This window comes from Cinclus cinclus, chromosome 2 (assembly GCF_963662255.1).
Source record: "Cinclus cinclus chromosome 2, bCinCin1.1, whole genome shotgun sequence".
Lineage (NCBI taxonomy): Eukaryota > Metazoa > Chordata > Aves > Passeriformes > Cinclidae > Cinclus > Cinclus cinclus.
In genome coordinates this window covers 54,051,934-54,068,444 of record NC_085047.1, presented here as the reverse complement: position 1 = coordinate 54,068,444, position 16,511 = coordinate 54,051,934, and the positions used below count along the sequence as shown (strand labels likewise).

Genomic DNA, 16,511 nt, shown 5'->3' with positions numbered 1-16,511 from the left:
AAGTATCGTGTGTTTTCTGCTTAAGTGAGAGTTTTGACAACACAGGAGTTCTATGTTGGCATCTACTGCAGCTGACTAGGTTGGTGAGGCTGGGTGTGCAGAAGGTGTCAACAGCTTTGTGAAGCACTCACATTCCCTGGCAGAAGCTCAAGGAGCATTTCCAGCAACCTCCAATTACAGTACTAATTACAAGAGATTATCAAGTTCCCCAGAATAGACCCCAAGCTTCCTTTTGCATGCAAACTAGCAACGACTTTCTTGTTCATGCAGGTAAAGCTCTCTTCAGAGCATTACAAGTCTGAATAGATATCTCCCATCACTGTCAACTTTTTTTAAACAATGCCATCTTAAAGTCGTGTTGTGCATGCACAAAGCATGCCTGTCAAAAAGCAAGTGTTATGTTGAGTGAACTTCCAGTCTAGAGGTTTTGAAAGGATATTTTTACCTTAATTTTGATGATTAGAGGCTTCTTTCTGCTTCTGTCCCATACATGTCCTTTTATGTGATAAAGTCTAGAGTACTAATAATATAGGCACCGTCATATCTCAAAGAAAAGCATCAGGTGCTTTAACCAGATTGCTGCACTAACTGACATAATTAACATATTCGTGCCTCACTGAAGGAAGGTTATGACAAGAAATGCCCATGCTGGCCTGGAGCTAGCCTTTGTTTCACTGGTTAAAAAGTGGATTATATTGCTGTGGTGTAATTGCTGATCCATTGCTGATATAGGGAGCTCTTAATATTAAGTGACCTGAATTTATTCTTGCTCTCTTCAACTTGATTATCCACACACTTGAAGACAAAATTAAGAACTTTCAGAGGGACACATCTCAACAGTCTTCTAACACCTAAAAGTCAGTGGTAAAATCCATAGCTAACCTATCAGAGCATGGAAACAAAGGCACTTTCAGAAGGCAATTCTTCCTCACATTCCTACCCAGTCCTCTCCCCTGACTGCATAGAAAACTTCTGCACTGGACTGTTGAGTAGACAATTTTTTTTACTCCTGTTTTTCTGTCAGTGACTTTTGACTTCTCTGCAAATAATCGAAGAGTATGACCCAGCTTCAGTACTGTGGAAATGAAATATTGTGATTGAATCCTGGTGTAACCCCAGGTTCTCCTTATACTCATGGAAGAAAGGGGTAAAAAAACCCAGGAGGTTTGATTTTACAACTAAAAAAAGAAAATATCTTGTTTTCACAGCAAAATGATCTAGTTGGTGCCTGTAGGCATGTGACATGTCATGCAGATGCATATAATTTTGGATGACATATCATGGACTTGCCAGTTGAAAAGGTAGAAGTGCCCAAGGGCTAGTTTAATTTTTGCACCTGAATTAGAAAATAAATTACATTTTCATTCATAAATCAGTGCTGCAGTCTAGTTCATACCTGCTTCTTCTGTTCCCTCTTCTCCTGTGCCTCTTCTCTTCATTAATTTTGTTACCTTCTCTCCATCTTCCCATGCAAATCCCTCTCTCAGAAGTATGTGTTTCACTTTGTCACAGACATGCCCATTTGGAAGGCATTTATTTACTTTTTCAGATACCAATATTTATCTAAATTTATTTCAGTGTGATGGGATTTGGACACAATTTCTACTATCAGTAGTGGAGATATGCCAGCATACTACCACAGGGATATGGTTTATGTCTGATTCATTGGGTAGTTGTTTTAGAAGAGACTTGAATGTGAGCAGGAATACATATGTAGAGCTCCATTCTCCAGGCACTGTCAGGCACTGTCTTGAGGATATACCTAGGTTCTTGGTGATTCACAGGCAGAATTTCTGTATTTTATGAGGTTGAGACAAAGTTCCTTTATTTTTTTCAGTAACTGAAGTTAAGAGAAGCCCTCGTGGATGGGTATTGCAGCATAAATTAACTTCAGTTGAAGAAACAAGATGGTTGCAAGGAAAGAAGAAAGTAAATTCTTACTTCATCAATAAGAGAGGAAGGATTCATTGCCTTTGAGTATTTGAAGGAAGAGGATAAGAATTAATTCCCTTTTTGTCCCTGCGTCAGCCCCATTCTACCTCATTTTTCTCCAAATGTCGAAAGACCCAAGCAATGGGCAGTTCTTTAATATGCAGAGCTAGCACAGAGTCCTCTCTACCCAAACATGAAAATGGCTTAGCAAATAGCCAGTTTCTCTAAAGCCAGCTTATGGTGTATATTAAAGAATTTTTTCCTTAAAAAAAAAAGTCCTTGTTTGAATGGGTAATTTCCTTTGAAAATGGTAAACTGCAAATTAAATGGCAAAAGGCAATTAATTATTGAAATTGTAATATCCTTGTAAAGGTTAAGAGGTAATATAAATGAAGTTCCTGTGAGCACATTAATGGAATTACTATCTCCCCCCTTATAAGTGGCAATTGCAACGACCTTGCTAATTAGCTTTTTCATTGGGAAAAGGAATATTGAAATATGTAGTTATATCATAAAAGCACAATCTATGAGTAGGTTATTTTGTTACAGTACTATATCGAGAGAACACTATCCGTGCTGAGCCTTCCCAGAGAGGGATAAGAGATTTTCCCAGGGCATGTACAGGAGATGCATGAAGCCCCCATAAAAAAAGAGGAGATGATTAGTGACCTGCTATGGCATTTAGACATGCCCAAGTCTATGGGCCCTGATGATCCAACCCAGAGTAGTAAGGGAACTCTTGAAAATAACTTGCCAAGCTACTCTCAGTCACCCAGTGCAGTCCTGGTTAACTGTAAAAGTTCCATCTGACTGAAAATTAGCAAATGTTACACAAGAAGGGTTGGAATGACGATCTGAGGAATTACAGGGCTTTTGGAGAACTGTTAAAAAAGCAGCTTGGTTCTTCCCCCACTGAGAACGTTTCAAACGTCGATACACCCGAAAGTGGGTTCTGTTTGGGTTTCAGCTGACAAGAGCCGGCATTACAATTCTTCTGTGAATGAATCTCTGTGAGATTTCAGAAGTTCCAGCTTCGTGGACTCCCTGAGTTCTGTACAGTCCTCAGGATGTGATGGGGAGGGGAGGAAATGAGCTTCCATTTGGAAAATGAATTGGCCATTGTCCCCAACTAGAGGATTTTCAGCTTTCTTTTCTAAAAACCCCAGAAATAATTAGCCATATCCTTGGGAATGTGATCTAATAGGGTAACCTAGATGCAAGTGATTGCTGGAACTCACGGGGAGAGGCAGCTCCGCTCCAATTTTGTGGAAAAAGGGTGGGGGAGATACAAGACAATTCCTTGAGCCCCCTTCTCAGACACACCCAGATTAACCAAACCGTGCCGGTAAAAGTCACCTTTGGGTTCTGCAAAGGCACCTTAGAAGCCTCAGGACAGTGGCCCAGAGCGGTTACAAATCCCAGAGGTTTTATGGAGAACGGAAAGAAGCACGCTCCGCTCTCTGCCCCCCGCTTTTCACACGCGCGCCCTTCCTCGTCTGCAGCCGCATCGAACGCTCCGGAGGGGCCGGGGCAGGACCCGCGGGGCCGGGAGGTGCGAGAATCCCCCCAGTGCCGGGCTCGCCCGTCCCGGCCGCCCCCAGCCCTGCTCCTCCCCGCCGCCCACCGAGTGTCACTGTCGAGCAGCGCAGCGCCCGCCGCCCCCGGAGCACCATCGCCGGGACACCCCAGCGCTCCGGGCCCTGCGCGGGAACGGTGACCTGCTGCTGAAAGCGGATCCCAGGATGAGGCTTTAAAGGGAAAAGGAAAAACCTTCTTACACCCGCACGTGTCGTTAAACAAATCCGTGTCTCCAAACGCCGCTCAGTGTGACAAAGCACCGCGGCATGACCTGCTCTTTGTACATTGCCTGCATCTTTCTTGAACGGCGTCTGGGGAAGATGGGCAGATGTCCCACTCGTAAGTAAGGTGACACTATTAAATTATTTGTGTTGGGTCTACACGCACAGAAAGCAGGCTGCCAGCAGATGAGCATTTCTTACTAGGAAGTCACTTGTTCATCATCCAGATGCTCCTTATTTTAAAAAGTCCAATTAAGAATAGTGGAAATCTAGGATTGAAACCAGCCATGTTTTTCCTGGGTTTATGTAGGGCTAAGACAATTCCTTGGTTAAGAAGGACAGATCTGGGACGTGTAATCTCAGAGCTCAGTCACTTTGGCAGTGTTTGCAAGGCCAGAGCAGGCATTCCTCCCTTTGGCTGAGGGGCTGGTGTGGAATAAACTTCCTTGGCCTCTCCCACAGCCACCAGGCTTGTCAACAACAGGACACAAAAGAGAAAATCAATAGCTGTAGCTACTATTTTAGAGCCTTGCAAAATGTAGAGCACCTGGTGGTTTTTATATAATGGATGATAAGTAATAACTTCATAGAGATGAAACAACATATGGAGGGTTTATGGCAAATGATAAAGATTGTTTTCCTCTTTTGCTTTACACTGACATGCTATTTTTATATGCACTCAAAAATTAAAAGACTGATGTTAGCAACAACAGCATTGTGTCCAGTAAAGACAGCTGTCCTTCAGAAATATGGCAAGTTTTGTTATAAATTGTTAGCAAGAGAATTCACAAAATTTACCATCATGAGAACCACCAGAAAAATAAATATTAATGATGGGATTCTAATTCTAATATTAATATTAGAATAAAAGTAGAGAGAGGATCTTTTTGTTAGAACTAAGTTTATAGGCTAAGATTCAGGTCTGGATGTGACAGCTCAAAATCCCAGGTCTCTAGTTCCATCGACAGTAGAAAACATGCAATTTGTTTGACTTGGAAGGACACCATGCATATGGATAGGATCTGGTCACTTGAATTTGTTTCCGCTGAAAATTTTTCAGGTGTTGGAGTGTAGGTTCCCTTTTTCTGTCTGTTTAGTTGATTTTTTTCCCCCTACCTGCTACAAGATTGGACATAATTTCAGGCAAATATACACATTATCAGGTTATTTCACTAACAGTACATGTCTGATTGGTTTTTAGTGACTGTATTTGAATAATTGGGTTGCCTTTCTGTTGCTTCCAGTACATAGCCTCAAGTCTATTGTTGTACATACACCTTCCTTTTTGATTTAAAATGGAGCACAGACATGACCTGAAGATCCAGTTTTGTGAGATGCTTGGAACCAAGTTGGTGTGATCATTTTCCTGCAGACCACACAACCAAAAACAGATGGTGGCCTGGAAGACAAAACTCTCTTGGTTCTTTTTCTGGTCAAAGACTGAAGAATGAGACAGAGGTTTGGTAGCTGCTTCATTTTCCTTGGGGTTTAGGAACATACATATTCCCCTATGGCATTTTATATTGTCTTACAAGTCATACTGTAATGAAAGAGTCTGTGGTTGAGCCTGTGATGTGTATATTAGCCAGGATTGATTTAGATAGAGTGGCAGGATTTTCTGTCTTTATTCTGCTGTGCTGATTAGCTCCATCAAGTCTGTAGCGCCCCAGTTGTAACAGCAGCTTAGTCAATGGATTGAGGAGAAGCAAAATGGTAAAATCTATAAGCATATTTTTCCATCTCCCTGCTAGGGTAGTTTTCTGACAATGTATTCATGGGTGTTTGATTCAGTCTGACTTCAGTGGTTGCAGCAGAGGGTAATCTGTGGCTCAGGCTCCCTTGACCAACTATGAAGATTTTTCACAAGTGGATTCTTTTAAAATTCAAAACACCAGGACTGATTTTAAAACCAGCTGCTATTTCAGTATAAGACCCTGGGGACCATGTGTTTTGTTGTAGCTATATTCTGAGGAGATGTCTGCTTTTGTGGAGGCAAGAAAGAATGTGAATCCTAAAGCACAACGTAATAACTCCCCTTTTCTTTTAAACAGGTTAGACTGGGATAGAAATATTTCAGCTAAGTTCCAAGTAATATACTTCCAAGCACAATGATCCTAAAAGGCAAATCAAATGATGACACAGTTGAAGCATGATGAGTTTTAAACATTAGGAAAAGATGGAATGAGAATTTGGATGTTATGTTATATACACAATGTGTTTAATTTGTTTGTAATCAAAACAAAACTCCTTGGACAGAAAATGGATTGGGAAATAAAGCTGATTTCCCTGCAAGTGGCTAAGTCATGCAGCCAGCTTGTGGGGGCATTCAGAGACAGTAGGCAAAATGAGAAGCTTCAGGAGAGATGCAGAATTCAATGCACAGTTTCCATGAGGGAAAGCAGAATGGCAGCAGCTCAGGGAGTGACTGTACAGGCCATATAAGGCAAATAAATGAACTGCTGTAGAGATGCCATTAGCAAAGCAAACACTGACTTGGGGACCTTGGCATATACCATGGAAGAGATAAATTGCATGAATAAATGCAGGCTTGTTTTCTTCTCCCTAGGCTTCCAATGCCAATTTTAACTGAGAAACAGTTTCCATGTGTGAAACAGAAGTTTTTTCCACAGTCATTTTAATGCCAGGCAATTTCTACCCATGTCTGATCCCAACACATGCCTAATTTAGACATATTTATCACAGTTTCATTATAAGCCAGGCCTTTGGCTAAGAAAATGATGACAGGCCTCAGTCTTTAAACAATTAAACAACTATTTAATAGCAGTACTCAATTCTTCCCTTTCTTTACACTGAGAGCAGAGTTCCGATGACACAATATTAGCTTAGTGTCCCGGTCATTTCAGGCATTGGTAAAATGAACAGCAGGGGGTAAAACACCACACTGAGCCAAGTGAAGGCATGCGAGCAGTAAACAAGGAGTGTCTGCACTCCAAAAAGTGCACAGCTCCTTGCAGAAGTGGAGATCTGAGAGCTCATGCATGCTTGGGGGTGGAGGCGCAGCACCGGGCAGAAAGGTGATTTGAGGGGAGGATGCTGGAATGGTATGCTGTGGAGCAGGCTTCAGCTCTCAGCTTTGGGAAAGTCATACCAGCTCCCTTTCTGTCAGACACCCTGTGGGCACATTCACTTTCATGTTTTGGTGTGGATCAAGGGCGTGCTTTTGAAGTGAATCTCCAGATCGTCCTCACTTACCACATTTTATTTTACCCAGCAGAGGCGAGTACACAGAGTGGGTTCAGATAGCAATATAGCAGAAGACAGGTGCCAGGAGTGTATCAGATGCGCTCTAAGTTCTCAGGGAGCTCTGTTCCCAGACCCAGCCTGGAGTGAAACTAAAGAAAAAACTATTAAAAAGTGTGAACGTCATTTAGGCCCTCAACACCGTGAGATCCAGCACCAGATTGATCCACATCACTTGCTAATATAGATGTGTACAGGTGGATGTAGCCTAGGAGTAGTCAGCTGCGGGTATGGCTGCTTTGGGGTTATGCCTTCATTGCCTTCCATGTGAAGTATTTTATTGCATATATTCTAGCATATATTCATATATTCAGCCTATATTTAACCCACTTTGAGTTTTTGAAGCATGTTTCCTACAATACACTTGAAATGTTAAGGTTGAACTAACTTGATAACTTGACCATGCTAGATGCTTTCCAATCCATTTCTTATCCCTTGAGAAAATATGCATTTTCAGTAATGTTCTGATTTAAAAACTGCATTATGGGGAAAAAAATGGAAGTCTAATTTAAAAAATATAATAAAGCAGCTTTGTAATTTAATTCTGAAAATAGCTGCTGTTACTATTAAATGGTGTAAATGCAGACTGAGTGCAATAAACCTCACTTCCATTTAGCATTAATAATATTAATGAATGGTGTTTGAATTACATGCCAGGACTGTAAAAGACACATTACCAAAGAGATTTTGCATGTAAAAGAAACATTACCAAAGAGATTTTGCATGTCTTGTGCTGACATAATTTAAACCTGTCATAAAATTGTCTTATATCTGAGAAATATATTCATGTTTCTGGGAGTAGAGGAAAAACCAGATTGGGAAATGCTTTTTTTTTCCTCCCAGAGGCTCTCTGTTCAGAAAAGCACCCCTCCTTAAAACTTTCCCACTTAAGATGCTCTGGGAAAGGGCTGAAGCTTCTGTCTCTCCGCTTGACCTAACCCATTCGGGAAGAGCTGCTTGGTACTGTGATCTCGCTGTAGACCAACTTGGGAACTGTTGCGATCAAAATGCTGCATCAGCAGCTCGCATGCAGAGACAGACACAGTTCTTATCACACGCACGCCGTCAAGAGATTAGCCCATATTTTCCCATGGAAGGACTGCAGCCTTCCCCCTTTCCTTCAAATACTTTTTCGCTGTCTTTCCTCCTCACTCTCCTCTCTCCGTCCCCGGCTTCACCGCCCCTTTCACGCCGCGCTGAGCCACCGAGCCCGGCGACCCCGCAGCGCTCCCTTCCACCCCCGCACGAGCCCGGCTCCGGGACGCACCGCTCCGTCCCCGGGACCCGAGACCCCCCCCCCCCCCCCCCTCCCCACGTCGCAGTCCAGGGCGGGCTCGGGAAGCCGGGACCCACCTCCGCAGCGACCCCGCGGGGCCGGGACCACCGCCCCGCCCCGCCCCGTCAGGGCTCGGGGACGCTCCCCCGTTCTCCCGTTCGCCGCTCCGCCGCCGCCGCCCGGCCCCTCGCCCCCGGCCCCGCAACTGCGCCGACCGCGGCGGGTCCCGCCCGGGGAGGCGGTGGCGGGGAAGGGGGAGGAGAAGCGGCGGAGTGCACTGCCTCCCGCGGAATCGAACGGGTTGAGAGAGGAACGTGCGGAGGAAAGGACGGGCCGGGCTGGGGAGGGTCCCGGTCCCCATCCCGCCCGCCTCGGAGCACCCGCGTCACTCCCGCCCCGGGACCGCGGGTAGAGTGGCTCGAGGCGGCCGCCGCCCGCCGGCCCCGCGTCCATGTGCTCCCGGCAGCCGCGGCGGGCAGCTTCCACGCCCGGCGTGTCCGTAAGTAGCTCTTCGCTCTCCGGCACAGCTTCTGACCCCGTCCTGGCACTCCTAGACCCCTCGCCGTTCCTGCTCCTCCCAGACACCGGCTCTCCCGCACTCCCTGCACGGCTGAATCCCCTGCCCCTCGCGGACCCCCTGCACGCCCTTCCTTCCTCGAGCCCCTGCCCTCCCTCGCTCCCGGTATGTTGCATCCCCTGCATGACTCCGGATCCCCTTCAGAACGTCCTTTCCCTCCCCGACCCCTCCCCACCCTGCACAGCCACATCCCCTGCATCCCCGGACCTTCTTTCCCTCCTGCGTTCCCTTTCCCCGCTCTGACACCCAGCTTGGCCGCATCCCTTGCCCATTGCGCCGGACCCTCTACACTCCCTTCCCTGCTCGGATTCCCAGCCCTCTCATCATCCTGTCTTCCCGAATCCTTCCTCTCCCGGGCCCCCGTCCTTCCCGTATCTCCCTACCACCCCGGACCGCTCTCCCTTCCCGGCCCCGCAGTTTCCCGGCTCTCCGTCCTCTTGGCCACTCGGATTCTCCGCGCCCTCGGAGGGGCACCTCTGCCTTTCCACCCCGGCCCCGCCCGCGTTCTCCTTTCTCTCCCATTCTGCTCCTCTCGGACCCCCTGTCATCACCACCCCTCTCCTCCCGCGTCTGCTGCCCCTCTCGGATCCCCTACCCCTCCCAGTCCCCCTGCACCCCAGCCCGCTCCGCCCGGCACTCCCCACCCTGCCGGCTCCGCGGGCGCTGCGCCCGCTCTCCCGCAGTTTTTCCCTGGCATCACACCGGCGAGTTTTGGTTCCCGGCCGCCGCCTTCCCTCTGGGGAAGCCGTATCTCTCCGCCGCCCCCTCCTACCCCTGGAGGGTGGGGAGCGGGGTTTCGGGGCCGGAGGGCCGAGAACGCCTCCCGGGAGAGCGCCCAGGCTGTGAGCTGGCAAAGCTCAGGAGAGCCAAAGCTGCTGCCCCGCTGGAGCCGCAGGATTTGCAGTGTCCTACCCCGGGACCCTCCATGTTGTCCCCTATTTCCAGCCGTACCTCCTCCTGCGATTCAGGGAATGATCTCCCCTAAGTGCTGTGACCCACTTTGGCTTAGACTTTTGGTGCCATGCCAAGACACAGACAGATCCTTCTGCTGATGATGCTTCTGAAGAAATAGTGCCGGCCCTCCCCACATGCCCCTCTCTTTACCCCCAGGGGTTTGGCATTTTGCAGGTTGAAAGGCATTTCTGTGGATAGGCTACGGGTAGACAGATGTACTCTTCTTCCATAGCAGTATAGGCCTTTTTAATATTACAGAAGAGACTTCCTTTTCTTAGTGTTTTAAAAGTAAACAAAACTTCTGTGTAGTGCACATGGCTAATTTCGCTTACAAACTTTCTTTACATTCCCTTCTTGTGCTGAAGTAGTATTCATTTTATTGCCTTTTCATGAATTGGATTCACTGATTGGCATCTAATCAGAAAAAAAAAGCCCCTGTAAATAGCTATCAGAATTAATTTGGCAGCAACTGTGAGAAATGATCATAAATTTACAAATGCTGTTAGAATAATGATCCAACATGAATTTAACAAGAAATACACTCACAGCCTCTGGGAACAGCATGTAGGTTTCTGTGACAGTCAAATACACTTGAGCACACTGATACTGAGCTGAGAGGCTGTGAGTTGTCTGAGAATGATACAAAGGGGTTATGGCTGCTGACTTTGAACTGGGAAGAGGCAAAGAAGAGCTGGACTGAATGCAAGCAGTAATATTAACAGAGACCTCTGTGTTTTAATTGTGTGCTCCTTGAGGTTGTGAAGGGGTGAGTCCTAAAGATGTGGCAATGTCTTCACTTACCAGAAGTCCATCTGGAATTTGGGTTCCTGGCATATTGGGGTATCAAAGTGATAAAAGGCTCCTTTTGCACAGGGATGCCAAACAACTTGGAGTGCTGGAAAAAATATCATATCACTTCTTTTGTGGGTGTATTAATAAGTTTTCCCTGCATCACAAGAGTCTTGAAATGCCTTAGCTGCTGCGGATGGTTTTGCCCTGAAGCTTCGGGACCATCTATAAAGTGAAGTATGTTCTCCAGGCATTGGAGGAGGAAGGTCTAGCTAACTAAAGATAAGCAAGACCTCATCTGTTTTTTTCTGTTGGTACTAGAAAGGCTGGGACTTACAGTGGAGAAAAGTGAGGCAAGTACACAGGGAGCCCCTGAAGGTGGCTGCAGAGTGTTCCTGGATGTGCACAGCAGCCTGTGCCTGCTGGGCTGCCTGCCACCACATCACACTGACCACAGAAGCTGGTATCACTGAGAGCGATTGTGGGGTCTGCTTGCAAGGGTGGGACAGAAAAGTGACATGTCTTATTCAGAAATCTTCTAGAAAGGAAAAACACTCTGGCAGACAAATTATTTTTTTCTAGTGTCAGCATTACTGAGCTTGTATTTTTCTCCTTTTTTGTGTTTTGTTATTTAATTAGGGACCTTTGACTTCATGATGGGAGGAAATATCCCCCTGGCTGTTACGATCCGAGCTTCTCCCAGTGTGAAGATTTGTCAAGGCTGAGAGATTCCAGATTATCCATAAAGCTCCCCTAAAACACAGAGTTACTTTTGTGTCTTCCCATTGTGAGGGGTGTTGGAGCAGATACAAAGATGGCCTCCAGCCTCACCTGTGCTGGCATCGTCTGGGCCTTCCTCTCCTTCCTCTGCGCTGCTGCCTCTTGCGTTGGGTTCTTCATGCCCTACTGGCTCTTGGGGTCTCAGCTGGAGAAGTCTGTTTCCTTCGGCACTTTCCGGAGGTGTTCCTACCCGGTGCGGGATGAGAGCCGCCAGATGACCGTGATGGTGGAGCAGTGTGGCCGCTATGCCTCCTTCCAGGCCATCCCGAGCGCCGAGTGGAGGATCTGCACGGTGGTGACGGGCCTGGGCTGTGGGCTGCTTCTCTTGGTAGCCCTGACAGCGCTCATGGGATGCTGTGTGTCCGAGCTCATCTCCAGGACTGTGGGCAGGGTGGCAGGAGGCATCCAGTTCCTGGGGGGTAAGTGCTCTTGTGGTTAGGGAATGGGAATGTCCAGGCTGTCTGTTTGCAGGTGTGGAGACTCTCCTGGTCTTTGGGAAGAGGAGGGAGCGAATCAAACTTTCTCCCAGCGAGGGAGACCACTTGGTTTCCTCAGCGACTGAGCTGCTTGTGTGACTGTCTGAATGTGGCCCAAGGACACAGTGGTGTCCTGTGCTCTCCTGTGCTCGAGTCCCTGTCTGGTCGTTTTGTGATCTTTGAGAGCTGTGTGGCAAGTTGACTTCTGTGGGTTTTGTGGGTTGTAGTTTGCAGCACAGAATAGCTGAGTTGGAGGTACCTGGAGAAGCATGTGGGCTACTGATCCACATGAAGCACTGTGGTTTGGCAGAGGAGAGGCTGTATTGTGTGGGAACAACATCTCTTTCTCCTTCTTACCCCTATTACTGGCAGAGCTCCCTCCAACTCTGCTCTCTGCAGCTGCATAGATCTGGCAACAAGGTTTTGGCCCAGGTTTGAAATGTGGGTTGTTTATCCCTGGTGGAGGTGGCCCACCATCTCCTGGGAGGAGCTCTGCTGGGCTGGCTGACCCATGCTGCCTGCTGATGGTGCCACAGGTTTGTTGGCTCCGTGGGCTAGACAGTGTGTGGGAGAATTATCCCCACTCCTTTTTCTAACTTGTAATTGTATGATGTCTTTGCAACTGTAAGAGTATTTGAAGGGTATGAGACAACAAATAGGATCCACAAGCATGTTTTTTACAGGGCAGTTTTCCCAGTAAATCATCACCCTCTTGTCATCGGTGACATGTGGATCAGTGGCACTCACTTTTGCCTGATGCAAGCGCTCCACCACACACACGCACTTGCCCCCATAAGGCAACGTGTTTCTCTGAGATTTGGGTGCTAGGGCAGTGCAGGTGTCAGCTTTTTGGGTGCTCTGCGGCATCTGGTCCCAGCCAGGCATCCTGGCTCATGCCCCAAAGGAGTGGACTGTAGTGGAATCCTTGTTTTTTTTTCCCCTCCAAACAGGCGCTTTCCCTGCAAGGGCAGTCTGGTTACATGCCGTGACTGCAGCTTCTACGGAAGCACAAGACAAAAACTCCACTGACTGTCCAGCTTGGTGAGGACAGCTGAGGCTGGGAAAGGGCCCTGTGCCAAGCCTTCAGCCAGATAATACCAGTGTAACTCCCTCCTGGCCACGGGAAGTCCTGTCTCCAATTTTTTGAGTAGTTTCTGCACTTTAGAGCAAACTGACCCCATCACTTCACCCTTCCCTCAGCTTTGCGACCCACAGGCATTCCTGTGTTTAATCTGTCTGACAATTTGAAAGTGCAGCAGCTGCTGGAGAGTTAAATCTGCTGGGAGCTGCGGTTTCTTGAAACCTGCTCCATTATACAGTTCCAGCCAGGCGGTTGGGGGTGGAGGAGGTTCTCAGTTCGGTGACAATCTGCAAGCCCTCTTTGTCTTGACTATTTTCACTTAGAGCTGTCACAGGCTTTGACCACCCCCTCTTTCTAACTGCTGTCTCGGCTCATCTGGTTTTAATTTGCGTTTGGTCCCTTTCTCGTGACCATGCTCCCCTGTGTGCCTGTGGAGCAGGGCTGGCAGGGGAGCTTACAGCTGTTTGCTTACAGCTACCCCAGCAAACGTGGCAGCTCCAGCAGTGGGCACATGGCTGGGGGATGCGGGAGGAACCCTGCTCCCCATGACACTGGTGTGGGCTGAAGGTGTTCACCCTTCTCTGAGGCAGGATGATGGCTCCTGGACAAGGAGGTGAGAGGTTCCTTCAAAGCACACCATGGCAACAACTGAAGCCTGTCCAAGCTGACCAGGCAGCATCCCATCCTGTCTGGAAGGGCAAGAGCAGGTAGTGCTTATTCTCAGTAGGTGGCAATTCAAAGAAATATAAACCTGTGATATAAAAATAAAATTGCCAACAACTTTGCTTACAGTTCAGAAATTAGTTACACAGCATGTCTAATTTTCCCCTCTACTGGCTTTTATGGTTGAATGAAATGCAAGAGCATTTCATTCAACACTGCTGGAAGTGTGTAAGAAAAGACCAAAGTGAGGACTGTCATTTCTTGACCTGCTTAAAACCTAACTGTGGGGGCACAAGGGAAAGGCCAGGTGATGAAAGCCAGTAATTTGGATAAACTGAAGGGATGTGTTAGGGTAAAGAGAAATTTCTTACATCCCTCATCATATCCTTAGCTTCTATAAATCAGTGTAGGTTAATTGTTTAAATGACATGACTGCATTTACTCAGACATCTAACTTAGGCACTATAATTATTATCTTGTTTTCTGTCAAGATAGCCGTGAGCAGTTCCCCTTATTTACAAACAAGGAATGCCAGCTCTTTGTTCCCTGTAATGCAGTTGTAGGTGTAGCTGTATACCATGATGTGGGCTTTTAATGTGGCTTGGTGGCAAGTGTAGTCATTGTCATTTTAGATAGTCTCCACTTAGAGATCTAATAAAATAAAACCCTTATAATTTTTTTTTCTTAATTGTGAAGAAGAACTCCCACCTAGCTTTATATAAAGAAAAGCCTAGGAAGATAAGCAGCCACTGAGTGATGCTATTCATCCTCTCTTTTAGGACAGGGAGATGGCTAAATGGTTTCACTTTCTTTTCTGAGGCATCTGCACTCATACCCTGCTGGGGCTCCTGCTCCAGCGGCAGAGGATGAGTGTTGGAATAAACCAGATTTCTCTTGACGTTAGAAACCAGCATAAAGACAGGTTCAGCGTAGCTAGTTTATGGCTTTACTTGTGTTCCTTTTGTTTAGGATCCAAGTAAGTTTCTCAACATGATTTAAAAACACAGAATTGAGGAGGAAGTAAGCCAATGGATAATGTATTATTATGGGAGGCCCAAGATCAGGGGAGATGTACAAACCACTGGAGCTGTGGTGAGCCAGAGCTAGAACTTAGTTCAGCACTGGAAGCATTTTTACTGCTATGAAGATGTGGCAGAGAGGTTTGCTTACCAGTGGTGGTAAGTGAACAGCCTGATCCTTTTCTTCTTGCACTGTGAAGAAGGAATAACTCCAAGTAGGTCAGTGGAATAACACCTGTAAAAAAGTAGTGCAGCTTGTGCTAGCTAAATGGTGCCAAGGTTTTATAGCTGGGATTTCCCCAAGTTGCATGTGGCAGCTCAAGGGAGTGAATTATTCATGAGTGCTTTTACCATAAATATGCTCTTGATAAAAATTGAATGGCAGAACCTGCAAGAAATTGCAGATTTAGGCAGAGTCAGAAGGGCTCTTTGGATATTAATTGATCCTATGTACTCAGTCTGTATTTGGCATTTACAGATGGTCCTGGCTGCAGAGTATACATGTATTTTTAGGTGTCTCTGAAATGAAACATGTCAAGTTTCTGTTCCTACTAGAAAAATTGCATCATAGACTTTTCTTCCTATTTTCAATTGTGGGAGCTGCTTCCTATCCTGTTCATGATTGCGTGGCAGCTCTGTAGCCATTACAGTAATTGCTTGCATGAAAAACAATGCTTTTAGCTTTTTCTGAGGCAATTTGGTGATGGGTGACAAGAAGTGTCGAACTCCCCAAGGCCAGCCTTTGCTGTAGCGGATGTCAGTGGTCTGCAGCCCACAGCTGGCAAACTGCTGCTGTGGTCTCTCAGACCACCCTTCCTGGACATCTCTCTTGGACTGCTTCAAATAAATGGTGACTGAGGTGAAAGTTAGGCTGTCTGCAACCTCTTGAGGGCACAGTCATGTAGATGGATACATTCTTCACTGATAACATTAAGTGCAGTGTTTCCAGCTGGTTTCCTTTGTGTGTTTGGAAGACTGAGGCATATATAATGTTGCTAGAACAGATTGCAAGGATGTAGCTTTGACCAGAACTATTGAGGATATGACAGCAGGGAGTGAAGTTTAACAAATCTATGGCAAATTGGAGTCTGTAATTATTGATCTTCTTTTCATTGTGCTGTGGCAAGTCAATTCCACTTAAATGGAGAAACTAGAAATTTGAAGGTAGGTAGCTCAGATATGACATACTAATTTGGTGAACAGTTTCACTCTCTAAATGCAGAGCAATGATTTTAAGAGCACAGCAATATTTTTAAGAACATAATGAACTTAAAGGTTAGCCAGTTTTATGAGAGGCAGTGGATCAAAAGGCACAAGTACTGCAAGAATGGTCAATTTAAAGAGCATTATGCTGCCAAGGTGAAGCTTTTCATTAAAGTGGTCAGTGGTACACAGAATGAAATCTTCACTAGCTCAGAACTGTTTCTTGCTCTGTAGAAAAACTAAACCAAGCTCAGGGTACAGATCCGAGGGAACAGAACATGGAACAATCTGCTGGCTGAGACACCTCTGAACCTGACACTATGGCCCTGATTCTAAGTGCTATGTGAGAGAAGTGAACCCTTTCCATGGTTATGGGGTACACGCGTGGCTGCCATGTTTGCCATCATCTTAAGTATTTGATGATTGCACTCTGACAAAGCACAAGTTTTGCTACTCCCTTCATTAAATGAGCAAAGTTTTCAGCAGAGTCTACTCTTCCTCTCCTTATTTCCCTGTCTTGTTTCTCTTATATCTCATGGAAGTGCTGAAACTCCCAAAACCATGGTCCTTGAAATTGTTGGTTAGAAAATCTGGAGCTCTTCGAACAGGGGGTGGTGAAAGGAGCATTTGGTTATTCGAGAAAAAGGGGACACAGTTCCTAACAACTAATGATTTTGTCTCAGAAGGTAAAATGTGGTCTT

The 16,511-nt window shown here is 46.4% G+C and overlaps 1 protein-coding gene across 1 annotated transcript in view; it reads left to right on the top strand.

Annotated features, from left to right (window-relative positions):
* Nucleotides 1-11,402: 11,402 nt before the first annotated feature.
* The window catches only part of LHFPL6 (LHFPL tetraspan subfamily member 6), a 133,200-nt gene continuing 128,091 nt past the window's right edge, over nucleotides 11,403-16,511 (top strand). The window contains exon 1 of the mRNA XM_062514726.1: nucleotides 11,403-11,787. Within this exon, the coding sequence (XP_062370710.1) occupies nucleotides 11,403-11,787 (385 nt within the window). The remainder of the gene's footprint in view (nucleotides 11,788-16,511) is intronic.